At 43.9% G+C, this 16,639-nt stretch overlaps 1 protein-coding gene across 1 annotated transcript in view; it reads right to left on the reverse strand.

The window, feature by feature from the left end:
* Positions 1–16,639, reverse strand: part of LOC120986500 (venom factor-like) — a 174,083-nt gene that overhangs the window by 58,693 nt on the left and 98,751 nt on the right. The window contains exons 29-32 of the mRNA XM_040415122.1: positions 13,851–14,011; positions 13,252–13,410; positions 9,957–10,016; positions 8,051–8,141 (exon numbers count right to left, since the gene is read on the reverse strand). Coding sequence (XP_040271056.1) covers positions 8,051–8,141; positions 9,957–10,016; positions 13,252–13,410; positions 13,851–14,011 — 471 coding nt within the window. The remainder of the gene's footprint in view (positions 1–8,050; positions 8,142–9,956; positions 10,017–13,251; positions 13,411–13,850; positions 14,012–16,639) is intronic.

Here is a 16,639-nt window from a genome sequence, read left to right on the forward strand (position 1 = left end):
GACATTGTTTAAAGAAGTGCCATGCCAGGGAACTCTTTGAAGCTGCCTTTGTGGGGCTGGGTCCCTGTTGGCGATGTCCAGTAGCAGGCGAACTCTGGGGGCGGCGGCTCGTCTGCTTTGGCCCCCTGCTCCCTCTTTGGCTTCGCTGTTGTCTCGGTCTCACCACTACCTCTTCCTCTGAACTGTGAAAGTCATCGCCACGACCTTCAGTCCATGTGGGGTCTAAGACCTCATCGTCCTCTGCATCGTCTTCCACCCAGTCTCCCTCCCTGACCTCCTCCTGTTCAGTCTGCACACTGCAAAAAGACGCGGCAGTGGGCACCTGTGTTTCGTCATCATCAGAGAGTCGGTGACTCTGCTGTGGTGGTATTCCCATGTCCTCTTCATCTGGAGACATAAGTGGTTGTGCGTCAGTGCATGGTATGTCTTCCTCCACTGGGGAAGGGCTAGGTGGACGCCCCTGGGAAACCCTGGAAGCAGAGTCTTCAAACAGAAGAAGAGACTGCTGCATAACTTGTGGCTCAGACCGTTTCCCTGATATGCTTGGGGGTGATGTGACAGACTGATGGGCTTGGTTTTCAGGTGCCATCTGTGCGCTTTCCGCAGAAGACTGGGTGGAAGACCATGTGGTGAACGTGCTGGAAGCACTGTCGGCCACCCAATCGATTAATGCCTGTACCTGCTCAGGCCTTACCATCCTAAGAGCGGCATTGGGCCCCACGAGATATTGCGGTACATTCTGCCGGCTAGTTGAGGGAGTTCGTTCCCTACTGTGTGCGCCTGGGGCCGAACGGCCACGTCCTCTACCAGCAACAGAGGCTCCACGGACACCACCACGACCGCGTCCTCGTCCCTTAATAGTATTTTTCTTCATTGTTGCGATTCAACTCGCACCACAATGAAATATATTATTTTTTATAAGCAAAATCCCCTCACTGGAATACTTTCAGTCTTTTGACTGTATGGATTACAGATGGAATGACTGTTATATGTGAGTACCGCTTTCTTTGACAGATTCTAGTATGGGTACATATATGTTTTCCCAACCCCAGCACATTAGTTTGCTAATTCCAGATGTATGAAACGCAGGCCTAACTGTATCTAGTATATTGAACGCCAGATAAACTAACTTGGCTTTTTTTAAATAAAATAAAAATTCCCTCACTGGAATACTTTCAGTCTTTTGACTGTATGGATTACAGATGGAATGACTGTTATATGTGAGTACCGCTTTCTTTGACAGATTCTAGTATGGGTACATATATGTTTTCCCAACCCCAGCACATTAGTTTGCTAATTCCAGATGTATGAAACGCAGGCCTAACTGTATCTAGTATATTGAACGCCAGATAAACTAACTTGGCCTTTTTTAAATAAAAAAAAAATTCCCTCACTGGAATACTTTATGGCTTTTCACTGTATGGATTACAGGTGGACTGGTATTAGTAGGGGTGACACAAGCACACCCAAGTCCCTGATGTAGGATTTCTATGGCACAGACCACTATTACAAGTGATTAATGGACGTTGGGAGAGATTGTGCTGCAGCACTAGTCCCAAGATGGCCGCCGCCTATCAGCCCAGTAACATGTGCCACAAAATGGTCTGCACAACCTTTAAAAAAAATAGCCTTGGACTGTGCTGCTAAATCGCTATTGGTCTGAATCCCAGGTGTAGATGTCTGACTTGTTTGGAGCTTTGGAATGCACACTGTGGCAGCTTCTGCTGCAGCACTACAAGTCGCAAAATGGCGGCCGGCGGTCAGCCCAGGTACATGTGGATGGAAAAATCACTCTGGCCACTCTAAAAATAGCCAATCCCTATCAAAAAAGCAGCTCAGCTGCAGTTGTTCAGATGAATCACAGGTGGAGGAGAGAAATTTGCTTCCAGTTATTCAATTATCCCTGCCTATTCTCGCCCTAGCATCAGCTGCGTCTATCCCTGTTCTATTCACATCGGGAGTGAGCACGTCCCGACGTGCGCACAAGCTTATAAAGAGGCTGAGTCACATGCTGCACTTGGCCAATCACAGCCTTGCCAATAGTAGGCATGGCTGCGATGGCATCTTAGGGCAAGTAGTATGATGCATGTTGATTGGCTGCTTTGCAGCCTTTCAAAATGCGCCAAAATACATGCCGAACGACGAACCCGAACCCGAACTTTTACGAAAAAGTTCGGGTTCGGGTCCGTGTCACGAACACCCCAAAATTCGGTACGGACCCGAACTATGCTCGAACTGTTCGCTCAACACTAGTTATGAGGTCTCAATTTATTTTGGAGTCTAGTGTCTAGATTCATTTTGTTATATGGTCTGAGAATTGTACAGATTGAACTACTGTATACATAAAAATATACTGTTCTGTCCATCATTTTATATTGTATGGAGGATCTTAGTAAAATAAAAAAGGGGGACTGTTTTTTCCTTGCATGAATTCCAAATAAATATGTTACTTTTGATAAATATGACAATAAGGTTGACGCCCACTAGATATTGTGGAACCTCCACCAAGCTTAAAGGGGTTGGCCCCCATAACTAAAAAAAACAATAAAGTGCCCCAGACAATAACTAAAGCCAAGAGGTATTTGTATCATGAGAGATATACTGTGTATATATTTTTTTTCTATTTCATTCAGCATAGCATTGCTCACATTGATCAACACAACATATAATGCAACAGCTCTCTGCAAACCAAATAAAGTACAAAAACATATTATAATGCTTATGCTATGCTTAGGCTAGTTTCACACTTGCGGCAGGACGGATCCGACATGCTGTTTAGCATGTCGGATCCGTCCTGTGGCTGTTCGCCGTGCCCCCGCTCCGTCCCCATTGACTATAATGGGGATGGGGGCGGAGCTCCGGCGCAGCACGGCGGTGCACGGAGAAAGCCGCCGGACTAAAAAACCTGACATGCAGTAATTTTAGTCCGGCGGCCTTAAGCCGTGCACCGCCGTGCTGCGCCGGAGCTCCGCCCCCATCCCCATTATAGTCAATGGGGACGGAGCGGCGGCCCGGGGGCACGGCGAAACAGCCGCAGGACGGATCCGACATGGTGAACAGCCTGTCGGATCCGTCCTGCCGCAAGTGTGAACATACCCTAATAAAGTACATTTTGTACAAAATTATTTGAGCCCGTCTGCCGCACGTCAAGGCGATCTCTGCAAGACGAGAACCTAACACTACGTTCTACCTGTTAAGTGCCATGACAGCGACCATGAAATTTAGAGGCTGTGTGTGCGTAAAGTAATCCCAGCATGCATCACAGCAAGCATCTTCAGAGGAGCAGTCACATGACATCCCTGCCTACTTGTGAGGCCATAGTGACAACAGCACCTCAGGTGTCATCTCATCTGTCCACCAGTCAAATAACTACATAGAGAAATCAACATAATGATAGAAATCCTGCATTCTCAGCATTGAATAAAGGTTACCGCTTTTCCCACAATGTGATATATATAAAATACATACATGTGTGTATATGTACATAGTTGTACAGGGTGTGTGTATATATATAATATGTGTGTGGAGATGGAGAGATATCTATCATCATTTACTGTATCTATTTACATCTCTATATCTATCTATATCTACTGTGGTGGAAGGTGTGTATTTATGATCCAGATACCTCGATGGATGAGATAACTGAAATCCAGAAAGCTGCAGTCGTTTCAGCAAAGTGTAGTTAGCTGAGACAGGTTTGTTTAGATTCTGTTCTGGGTTTCTGCTGTTTTTTTAAAAAAAACAGAGCTAATGTCTGTGATTGACCATAATGCCGATCGCAGACAGATGTCATGGTCTTTTGTAACCACAGCATCTGAGGTGGCTTTACCCAAGAGTGCTGCACCACATATAGTGGCCCACAATGCACAGGTACCAGCCGAGTGCAGGCAGTTTGCAGATGTGGACCCATTCACTTCAATGGGTCTGCGATCCGCAAGATACGTTCCGCACCACAAAAAGATAGAACACGTTCTAATTTTTTGCGGTGCATAAGCACGGAGAGAAATCCTTTGGAAGCACTTTGTACTGCTTCCGTGGGCTTCTGATCCGTGCCTCCGCTCCATACCACTCTGTATCTTGCAGATTGCAGACCCATTCAAGTCAATGGGATGTTTGCTGTCCGCAATACAGGAGCAGGGCACACACACACTTGTGTGCATGAGCCCTTAGGCTACTTTCACACCTGCGTAAGGTGCGGATCCGTCTGGTATCTGCACATAACGATCCGCACCTATAATGCAAACGCTTAGATCCGTTCAGAACGGATCCGTTTGCATTACCATGAACAAACAAAAAAAAAAAAAAAATTCTTTTTTTTTTTTGTTCATGATAATGCAAACGGATCCGTTTTGACTTTACTTTGAAAGTCAATGGGGACGGATCCGTTTGAAAATTGAGCCATACTGTGTCATCTTCAAACGGATCCGTCCCCATTGACATACATTGTAAGTCTCGACGGATCCGTTTGCCTCCGCACGGCCAGGCGGACACCCGAACGCTGCAAGCTGCGTTCAGGGGTCCGCCTGATGAGCGGAGCGGAGGACAAACGGTGCCAAACTGATGCATTCTGAGCGGATCCGCATCCACTCAGAATGCATTAGGGCTGGACGGATGCGTTCGGGGCCGCTTGTGAGCCCCTTCAAACGGAACTCACAAGCGGAGCCCCGAACGCTAGTGTAAAAGTAGCCTTAGACTGCAAATGATAATTCACAGCAGTCTATAGGAGAAGCAATCTAAAGATCGCATGTTCAGATTCCTTAGGAGGGCTTTTAAATAAGGAGGGCTTTTTAAAATATTAAAATTAAAATCATCCCTCTTTCTCCAAAATAAAGATAAAAATAAATATGAAGTAAAAATATAAATTATCTTTGGCACCGCCTTTTAAAAAAAAAAGCTATCACTATTAAAATATGTATCCCATAGGGTGGACGGTATAACTGAAAAAAAAATCTAAAATGGCCAATTAGACTTTTTTCATTGCTTCATAAAAAATAAAAAAAAGTGATCAATAACCCACTCACCCACACACTCCAAAGTGGTATAAATAATAAAACTACATATCACAACGCAAAAAATTAGCCCTCAGTCATCAATGTAGACAGAATTCCAAGCCTAATGATGGCTTGCTTCACTGATAGTGACAGCTCTTTGGATCTCATCTTGAGATTTGACAGCAACAGATTCCAAATGCAAATAACACACTTGAAATGAACTCTGTGGAACAGACGAGAAGCCAATTCTCCCATTACCAGTGGCGTAACTACCGGGGAAGCACAAGAAGCGGCTGCTTCGGGGCCCGGGCTGCCAAAGGGCACAGCGCCCCCGCAAGGTGTGACAGTTTATTTTCAAGTTAGTTAAATATGATCGATTCTTGTCTTAATGTTCAGGGCCCCTTCACAGCAGCAGTGGCAGCAGACCAGGCCCCCTCGCTAATGTGATCTAATCTTACTGTCTCCTGATGTGTCTGGGATTTGAACCCACAACCTCCATGTGCCATGTATCAGAGGCAAAGCATTTACCCACACAGCCATAAGGGCTGCATTGCTACTGATTGAAAAAATATGAGACTTCTACTGTTATAGCTGGCTAAGTCTACATCTATACACAACACACCCAGCTGCCCCAACACACCCAGCACTGTTATATCTCTTTATGACAGCTGTCCCAGCACACTCAGCTCTGCTATATCTATCTCTATTAGCACACTCAGCTCTGCTATATCTCTATATATGACAGCTGCCCCAGCAAACCCAGCTCTGCTACATCTATACACATGACAGCTGCCCAAACACACCCAGCACTGCTACATCTATACACATGACAGCTGCCCCAGCACACTCAGCTTTGCTATATCTCTATATATCTATCTACTGTATAGCAATACTTAGAGATATATAGATGTAGCAGAGCTGGGTGTGCTGGGGCAGCTGTCATATATAGAGATATAGTAGAGCTGAGTGTGCTGGTGCAGCTGTCATGTGTATTAGAAGTAGCAGAGCTGGGTGTGCTTGGGCAGCTATCATATATAGAGATATAGCAGAGCTGAGTGTGCTGGGACAGCTGTCACATAGAGATATAGCAGTGCTGGGTGTGTTGGGGCAGCTGGGTGTGTTGTGTATAGATGTAGACTTAGCCAGCTATAACAGTAGAAGTCTCATATTTTTTCAGCCAGCAGCAAGGCAGCTCTTGTGGCCGTGAGGTTAGGTGCTTTGCCTCTGATACAGAAGGTTGTGTGTTCGAATGCCAGCAGAAACTTTTCTGAAATACAAGCACTGTCTCCATATATGGACATACATGGCGGGACACAGGAAGAGGCTGCATCGCATCGCTGACATGGAGGTAAGTATAAGTGTTTATTATTATTTTTTAATACCTGACTGTTACTGCCATAGGGGGAGCGGGAGGCACTTGATACTGGCACATGGGGGGAGGGGGGTTGGCACCTGATACTGGCACATGGGGGGGAGGGAGGTTGGCGCCTGATACTGGCACATGGGGGGGAGGCACCTGATACTGGCACATGGGGGGGGGAGAGGCACTTGATACTGGCACATGGGGGGGTTGGCACTTGATACTTGCACGTGGGTTTGGCACTATGATACTGGGACATGGGGAGGGAGGAGAGAGGCACTTGATACTGGCACGTGGGAGGGGGAGTTTGGCACTTGATACTGGCACATGGGTGGGTTTGGCACTATGATACTGACACATAGGGGGGAGATAGGCACTTGATACTGGCACTTTTTTTGGGAGGAGATGGCACTATGATACTGGGACATGGGGAGGGAGGAGAGAGGCACTTGATACTGGCACGTGGGAGGGGGGGTTTGGCACTTGATACTTGCACGTGGGTTTGGCACTATGATACTGGCACATGGGGGGGAGGCACTTGATACTGACACTTTTTTTGGTGGGGAGATGGCACTATGATACTGGGACATGGGGGGGAGAGAGAGGCACTTGATACTAGCACATGGGGGGTTTGGCACTATGATACTGGCACATGGGGGGTGGGAAGGAGAGAAGCACTTAATACTGGCACATTGGGGGGATGGGAGATGGCACTATGATACTGGGTCATGTGGGGGGGAGTAGAGAGGCACTTGATAATGGCACATGATGGGGGGGCATCTATGGGGACACTTACTGGCACATTATTGGGGGGCATTATGGGGGACACTAGGCCGGCAGCCTATCAGAGGCCGGACACTGAGGGGCATCTACTGGGGCATTACAAGGGGGTATTTTTGCACTGTCACATTATAAGGAGAATTATTACTACTGGGGGGGGGCATTATAGTGGGCTTTATTACTCCCCCATGGTATAACCCCCTAGTAGCAGCACCAGCCTCTCCCTGCTCTGCTATCCCTCTGCCCCTTCTCCAAATCCTTAATATGAAATCTTTCTCATTAGGATAAAGCACATCAGCTCCGCCGAGCCCCCCGGCCAAGTGTTGAAGTGGCGTCCGAGATCCCCAAGGGTCAAGTCAAGTAACTGTAAGTTTTCATTTGAAATATGTTTATGTTATACACATATAGCATCCACTGTACCACACAATATACAGTATACCGCTACACTGTGCCCCACAATATACAGTATACCGCTACACTGTGCCAAAGGAGTGGGGTTTACACAGGAGGAGGGAGGTGCAAAGCGCACTGGGGGGGCCCTTACAAATATTTGCTGTGGGGCCCAGTCACTTCTAGTTACGCCCCTGCCCATTACCTTTGGTCTCTTAACAAGTAGGAGGCACATATACAAACTGCTGTAATTCCTGCACCGTTCACCTGATTAGGATGTAAATACCCTCAAACTAAAGCTGACAGTCTGCAGGTAAAGCACATCTTGCTTGTTTCATTTCAAATCCATTGTGGTGGTGTATAGAACCAAAAATGTTAGAACTGTGTCGATGTCGCAATATTTATGGACCTGACTGTACATTTCCAGTTCCCTCAGAGACGTTAGATGGCTGAAAGCTTCAACTATAATTGCCTGGATCTGCTAACACATCAAATCTTAAGATGGCACAGTTCTGAAATCGACACTTACCAAGATTTTCTTTATCCACAGTGACTGACAGATCAAAGTCTTTGCATTCTTGTTCCTCCGCTCTCACTAGCTCATAGTAAACAGCCATCACCTAAACAAGGGATGATCATAAACACCCATGTGAGATTGAAGGGTTGTTAACAATTAAAAAACAACTGCCTCCTTCTCGAAACAGTGCCAAATCTGTTCATTGGTTGTGTGTGGTGGTGCAGCTCAGATACTGTACATTAGTAGAACTTGGATGGAATACCAGACACAAACCATGGACAGGTGGAGCTCTGTTTATGAAAAAAGCAGCCATGTTTTTTTTTCTAAACCTTGATAAAAGCGTCACTATGCAAACTTTAGATTTTTTTACATTTTGACCCGTAACTGGACCAAACAGCTAACATCTTGAGGATGAGCAGCATTTCAGCAAGGTGGCTCAGTGGTTAGCACTGGTGTCTTGCAGCGCTGGGAGTCCTAGATTTGAATCTAACCAAGGACAACATCTGCATGGAGTTTGTAAGTTCTCAATGTGTTTGTGTGGTGGTACTCAGGTTTCCTGATAGGGAACTTAGATTGTGAGCTCCACTGGGAAAGCTACGAGTAAAAATACATTCAAAAATAGATTATACAAAGTGACAGAGAGTGCACTGAGAATGTGTGTCTGCCCTCCATTTATTTCTATGGGAACACAAAAAATAGCCAGACGCTGACTTCTGGCAGACCCATAAAAGTGAATGGAAAGGTGGCTGCACTCATGCAGTATACTCTCCATTTATTTCTAGGGGACTCCCGAAAATGGCTGAGCATGCTAACACCTATTGTCGGCTCTCGCATAGAAAAAATGAAGGCACACTCTCCCCCGCTTTGCAGACTCCATTGTACAGAGGTGGGACCCTCACCTACCTAACATTAGTGGCCTAGTCTAGAGATATATCACCTATGTTTGAGGTGAGACAACCCCTTTAACCAGCTAACTGGTTTGCCAAAATCCAGCTTGGGCAGTGGGAAAAGTAGCTAACTGTTCTGCCTGAGCTGGGCAGAAAATGGAGGGGGGAGGGCTGCTTTAGATTCTGCTATCTCATAAATGGTAGCAGCTAGAAACATGCAAATGACTTTGTTTGAATGCTGACTTTCCAGTCTTTGATACAAGACCAGCCAAGTCCAAGCAACAGAGGAGAAATCACTGTTAAAAATTGAGTTGGGAATAATTGCGGGTAAAAACAGCATCCCGATTTCTATCAGTGATATCTTCCCCTGTACTGAACACATTGCTGTCATTCTGGTATTGTTTGAAAGCTTGGAATGTCATCATTCAAACAATATGAGCAGTTAAAGCAGCCCCCCCCCCTCCCCTTCAGTCTGGAGGATAATGAGGGAGCAGCTGCAGAGCTGACAGGAGGCAGGAGGAGAGAAAACAGTAAAAATAAACAGAAATGTGACATTATCATCATGTTAGTAACCCAGATAATAAAATTATATTATTTGTACCACAAAGTGAAATCTGTAAAAAAAAATCCACAAAATAATGTAAAAATTTACCCCTAAAAATAAAATAATAAAAGTTATTAAATACACAATATATACCCCAACATGGTTCCTAAAAAACCTACAACTAATCCCGCAAAATAAAAATATAGAAGAAAATTTTTAAAAAAAGTTATGACTGCTAGAACACAAAGGGGAAAATGTTATTGGTTCTTAAGGCTAAAATTAATAATGTCACTAAGGGGTTAAAAATGCAATAGTGTCCCCTGAGTTGTGCCCCAACAAGATTTACTGCAGACAGACATGAAAAATTGACAAGAAAAAAAATTTGACATATTTGGGCGGGTTTTTCCAATTTTAATGTTACTATTAGGAGGTTAAGTTTCAGATAAAATAACTGCAAAGTATACCTCAATATTATGTACAGTCTTACCGTTAATGTAGCTTTTCCACTTCCCGTTGCCTTGACCGCGAAACCTTCATTTATATTGGTCTGTAAAGAAGCAATCATATGAAATGGCCTCATCATTTTGTTATGTGCCCCAGTGAGTATCACATCAAAACATCAAAGTCATTTTGTTAAAGGGAACCTGTCACCGGTTTTTAACCAAAAGAATCATCGATATCCTGTTCTTCCCCACCCTAATCATCCTAGAGTTTTCTTTTTTTAAACACCTCCAAGTACTTCTTTTACAGTCGACTTTTGCTTTTTTTCAAGTTATGTAAATTAACTGCTTACCTCATCACTTCCCATTCCTAACCCCACCTCCCGTTATAAGAGTGACAGAATCTAAAGATCCTACCCTCCTCCCAAACTCACGTCCCCAATCCCGCGTATGTGCAGAACCAGTCACCTCACTCACGAAAAAAAATCTAGAATATTCACGATTACGAAGATATAGCACTATGTTCTAGATCTTCACGAAATCTCGAAGTGCCGATATTCACGATAAAAATTTGTGATTTGAATATTTGCGATCAACATTACTCCTCATCTCACACTGATCATATAATGTATACTGCGCAGCTGCGAGACTTGGAAGAGAAGGGGTGGAGATGAGCAATCGTAGAGGTGGTGTCTTATTCGTTTGTGAGCATGGCTGGACTCATATCTGAAGCATGGAGGAGACAGGACTCATCTAAGGTGCATTTACATATATGGCGGGAACATTTATTTTAGGTTTTTCTCTGAACTGATAGTTTGTTCAGAATTGATTTTAATATCATTATTAATGTATTAAAAAGTATTTATAGAAAAGTTAGTGGATAAATAGGCTTAGAAAGTGATGACAAGTTTCCTTTAAGCCCTAGGCTCCATTGACGGATCATATAGTTGCATTCACAATGGCTTCATTTCTCCATTTTGTGGAATATTGACTTTGTTCTCAATGGCGTCATGGTTTTGTTCACAGTGGCATTATAGCTCTATTCACAATGGCTTCATGGTTTCATTTTCATCAGGTTTCAGTTGTCTCTGATGAGCATAATAGTGCAATCAGTTGTACTTTCTATCTCTAGTAACCATAGCACATTCCCATCTTTTAAGGTCTGCAACTTTAGATCCATCTCTACCCATTTCCCCATGAGTACCAGTTGTCTATAGCCCCAGGGCATACCCCACCAGTTCCTTGATCACTTTGCTGCCTGGCTTCTAAGTATGTGAAATACTCCCATTATGGGCACGTTTAACATCCCCATTGACAATCCCATCTTCCCACCTTCCCCTGTTTCTATCTTTAAACTCCTCACTAGGCATTTCTCAACTTACAAAATCTTGTTCTGATCTTCTTCTGACTTTACTCAGTTTCTGACTTTATCAACTCTCTTCTCTCGCTCGCTGAATACAACCTTCTCTCCTTTGCTATCAAACAGTCTCATCCATCTCAGGACACATCTACTGTTCCTATCTCACATATAGAAATCTGCACTCTTATAGACACTCTACAATCTTCATTTTCCCAATGTGTCTGCCAAACATTATAAAACACTTTCCTGAATGAAGCACTGCCCCTATACTCCAAACCTCTTGACACAGACAGCAACAACCTTGGTACATGTCTGAAACTCCTTGCTCTATGTTGTTCCAGAAATGTCCTGAAATACGAACCTCATCCATGACCTGAACCTCCTAGTCTAAAGACCACTCGAGTAGCACCAGTTCTCTCTAATATACTACTATGGACAATCAGATTAATTTCCAACATCCTCACTTTTAAGGGTGCTAATCTACCTCTTCTCTGCTCACCATGTTTCTACATTACTCCTCACAATCTGATCCTTCCATCCAGCAGTATCTCCAACACTCCATGCACTTCAAATCTGTGCACACACAAATACTGGATGAATGAGTGTCTCATACTGTTTCACTTACTAATACTATGAGCTATTACTAGACAAGAAGGTGGAACCATTTTACAAAAAGAGCACTTTTACCTCTTGGGGCACTTATCTCCTCCTAGATAGTAAGCTCTTGTGAGCAGAGCCCTCACTCCTCTTGTTTACATTTTTACATAGTTTATAGTGATGAGCGACAGGGGCAATATTCAAATTCGTGATATTTTGCGAATATTTGGGCAGTCATTATTTTCTTGATTGTGGAAATCGGCAATTGAAAAATTTGCAATAAAAAAAATATGCGTTACGAAAATTCTTTTTCGAAAATTCGCAATCAACACTACTCCTAAAGTCAAAGATATTGCAGCCTTCTCATTGGCCCACAAGCTAGAAGCAGTGAGGGATCATGTGTACTGATTAAAAAATAAATCTCGAATATTCGAAATTAGGAATATATATCACTATATTCTAAATATTCGCGAATTCTTGAAGTGCCGATATTCGCGATAAAAATTTGCAATTCGAATATTCGTGATCAACACTAATAGTTTCTTAGGCTACTTTCACTCTGGCATTTTAGTTTCAGTTTGTGAGATCTGTTTCAGGGTTCTCACAAGCGGTCCAAAACGGATCAGTTTGGCCCTAATGCATTCTGAATGGAAAATGATTCGCTCAGAATGCCTCAGTTTGCCTCCGTTCAGTCTCCATTCCGCTTAGGAGGTGGACACCAAAACGCTGCTTGCAAAACGAAACTGAGCCAAACGGATCCGTTCTGACACACAATGTAAGTCAATGGGGACGGATCCCTTTTCTATGACACTATATGGTGCAACAGAAAACGGATCCGTCCTCCATTGACTTTTGATGGTGTTCAAGACGGATCCGTCTTGGCTATGTTAAAGATAATACAAACGGATCCGTTCTGAACGGATGCAGACGGTTGTATTATCTGAACGGATCTGCACCAAACGCGAGTGTGAAAGTAGCCTCATACTGTAATGTCTGATTTTGTCTGTGCATGTTCTCTCTGATTTGTAAGGTGCTGCCGAATATGTTGGTGCTCTACACAAAGATTATTATTAGGCAGTGACATTCATTAGGATCAGTTGCAAAACAGATTGGTAATACCCAAGCAGAAGATCTTAGTAACTGTGGAGCTCCAAATCTCCTCTGACATTAACATCAGCATACAAACTGTGCACAGGGAGCTTCATGGCATAGGTGTCCATGGCCGAGCAACTGCATGCAAGCCTCGCCTCACCCTCGAGTTTCTGCTGCGGAATCCACATCGGATTTTTCCACACGACGAACATAGTCAAGTGGACATTCTCAACTATGGTCAACACCAGCATTTGACAACATAACGACAATGTAGTCAAAGAAGATGTTCTCACCTCCTCTGATCGAGGTTGCAAAGCATTTTGTAAATCGATACGTTGTACAGTTTTGTCTTTTCTTCCAGGTAAGTGGAATGAAACATCCATGTTCAGCTTCTTTATATCAGCTTTAGCCACATTGTATTCGGCCAGAGCTTGAAATAGCATTATCGTGGCCTAGAGAAGATCAATAAAAAGAAGAAAAAAAAATAAGCCTCTTAAAATGGGCGCAATGTATTATCTCGGAAGTCATCTACATGTGTAATGAAGGACACATATTGTAAAGTCGGGTAGAGCAGCAGACTAACACAAAGTTACTGGTGGTGTAGAACAGTCCAGCATCATATCAGCATAGTAGCCTACCAGACATTATGAAGAAGGCCTGTAGAGGCATCAGATTGGTGGTAAATGGCAAAAGCTATTTAGAGGGGGGAAAAAAGACTTGTTGTTTTTCCAGAAGTTGCATCACCATTGTCCATGGACTTTTTTTTAGCTGTAACTCAATCTCATGCATCAGAAAGGAACAGAATTACAATGTCTGACACAGCCCATGAACAGCAGGGGTGCAAACCATTCTTTCTAATTCTGGACAACCCCTTTAGGCCTCCATGACTCACTTGTGTTGAAACTACTTTTTCACCATAGCGATGCTGCTCGGTAAGCCAACGAACCACTGGATCTACAGCGTCATGTGTTTCCATTTTCAAAAGAGCAAGGAGAGCATAAGACGTGGCTTCTATAGAGACCATCTTGGATCCTTCATCCCAGAAAGTTTTATCTTGGAAAGTTGGAGAAAATGATGGTAAATATTGGTGGTAGTAGAGTATAATGGAGAATATTTTCAATAAATAATGGCAATATATTAGACATAGTTAAAGTGATCTCACTTCAGCAAATGGCTTTTATCATGTAGACAAAGTTAATACAAGGCACTTACTAACATATTGTGATTGTCCATATTGCCTCCATTGCTGGCATTATACATTGCTCATTTCCAGGGGTTACAACCACCCTACAATCCAGCAGTTGTAGAAAAAAGCTGCTGGCTTCTCTGGTGGTTGGTACCATGGGAGTTCACTTAGGCACTTTTTCCTATGGCCATCGCTGCTGGACTGTATGTTGGTCATAACCCCTGAATATGAGCAGTGTATAATGCAATGAAAAACAATATATGATGCCAGCAAAGGTCTCAATATGGACAATCACAATATGTTAGTAAGTGCCTTGTATTAACTTTTTCTACATGATAAATACAATTTTCTAAAGTAAGACAGCCCCTTTAACAGTCATTTTTACAATGGAGCGGTCAGGAGCGTAGCTATATGGGATGCAGAGGTAGCAGTCGCTACCGTGCCCAGGAGCCTGAGGGGGCCCAAAGACCCTTGTGGTGCATAAGAAGACACCAGTATGATAGAAAGTGCATGCTGGTCAAGTAACACCTCTGGCTGGAGAGAAGGAGTTAGGTCAAGACTTTGGTGTGATGGGTGCCGTTTCAATTTTTGCCTCAGGCAGCACAAAGGCTATGGCCCCTTTCACACGGGCGAGTATTCCGCGCGGATGCGATGCGTGAGTTGAACGCATTGCACCCGCACTGAATCAAGACCCATTCATTTCTATGGGGCTGTTCACATGAGCGGTGATTTTCACGCATCACTTGTGCGTTGCGTTAAAATCGCAGCATGCTCTATTTTGTGCGTTTTTCACGTAACGCAGACCCCATAGAAATGAATCGGGTTGCGTGAAAATCGCAAACATCCGCAAGCAAGTGCGGATGCGGTGGGATTTTCACACATGGTTGCTAGGAGACGATCGGGATGGAGCCCCGATCATTATTATTTCCCCTTATAACATGGTTATAAGGGAAAATAATAGCATTCTGAATACAGAATGCATAGAAAACTAGCACTGGAGGGGTTAAAAAAATAAATAAAAAAATTTAACTCACCTTAATCCACTTGATCGCGAAGGCGGCATCTCTTCTGACTTCTTTCTTTGCTGTGTGCAGCAACAGGACCTGTGGTGACGTCACTCCGGTCATCACATGATCTTTTACCATGGTGATGGATCATGTGATGGACCATGTGATGACCGGAGGGACGTCACCACAGGTCCTGTTGCTGCACACAGCAAAGAAAGAAGTCAGAAGAGATGTCGGCTTCGCGATCATGTGGATTAAGGTGAGTTAAATTATTTATATATTTTTTTATCCCCTCCAGTGCTAGTTTACTAAGCATTCTGTATTCAGAATGCTATTATTTTCCCTTATAACCATGTTATAAGGGAAAATAATACACTCTAGAGAACACCGATCCCAAGCCCGAACTTCTGTGAAGAAGTTCGGGTTTGGGTACCAAACATGCGCATTTTTTCTCATGCGAGTGCAAAGCGCATTACAATGTTTTGCACTCGCACGGAAAAATCGTGCATGTTCCCGCAACGCACCCGCACATTTTCCCGCAACGCCCGTCTGAAAGAGGCCTATGTGCTTCCCTGCCCCGGGCCACAAAGCACTGAGGGAAAGGGGGCCCAAGCTGAACTCTTGCACCAGGGTCCATGAGCCTTTAGATACCCCTCTGGGAATGGTCCATATACAGTTGCAGCAGCTGATATTGTAACTGCCGTGGTGTAGTGTCCCAATAATGGAGTATGCCTACACTATTTGCATGGTGCTACTCATTCACAGTATTAACGTCACATGCCGGTCAGCAGAGTGGTAGCTGCTACATACAGTGTATAGTTGAAATGAATCCCTTTTTATCAACCGAAAAGAAAAGGAATAATACCATTAAATTTAAGCCAGAGCGTACATTAAAGAGGTTGTCCCATGAAATATATTATACAGTTTTCAAACCAGAACCTGGATCTGAATACTTTAGTAAATATATGTAAATATTTTATTATATCTTTTCATGGGACAACGCTGAAGAAAAGTAGTCAGTGCACAGCTTGTATAAGTATATGTAAATTTGGTGTGCCCTCAAAATAACTCAACACACAGCCATTAATGTCTAAACCGCTGGCAACAAAAGTGAGTCCACCCCTAAGTGAAAATGGTCAAAATCTGCCCTCCCGGTGTCATGTGACTCGTTAGTGTTACAAGGTCTCAGGTGTGAATGGGGAGCAGGCAGGGGCGTACATAGAAATCATTGGGCCCCATTGCAAGAATCTAAATTGGGCCCCCTAACTCCTCCCACTACCCAGCCTAGCCCATACCACCACCTGCCCTGGCTCCTCCCCTGCCACACCCCCATTGTATTCCTACTGACCCAGAGACTGAAGGGCACAGGTCAGTTTGGCCACAAAGGGAACACCGTAGGAACAAAACCCGTAAAACGGTGGAGGAATTTCTTTTTTTTTCTATTCCACCCCACTTGGAATTTTTTTGCCTGCTTCCCACTACATTGTA

The sequence above is a fragment of the Bufo bufo genome, chromosome 1 (assembly GCF_905171765.1).
Source record: "Bufo bufo chromosome 1, aBufBuf1.1, whole genome shotgun sequence".
Lineage (NCBI taxonomy): Eukaryota > Metazoa > Chordata > Amphibia > Anura > Bufonidae > Bufo > Bufo bufo.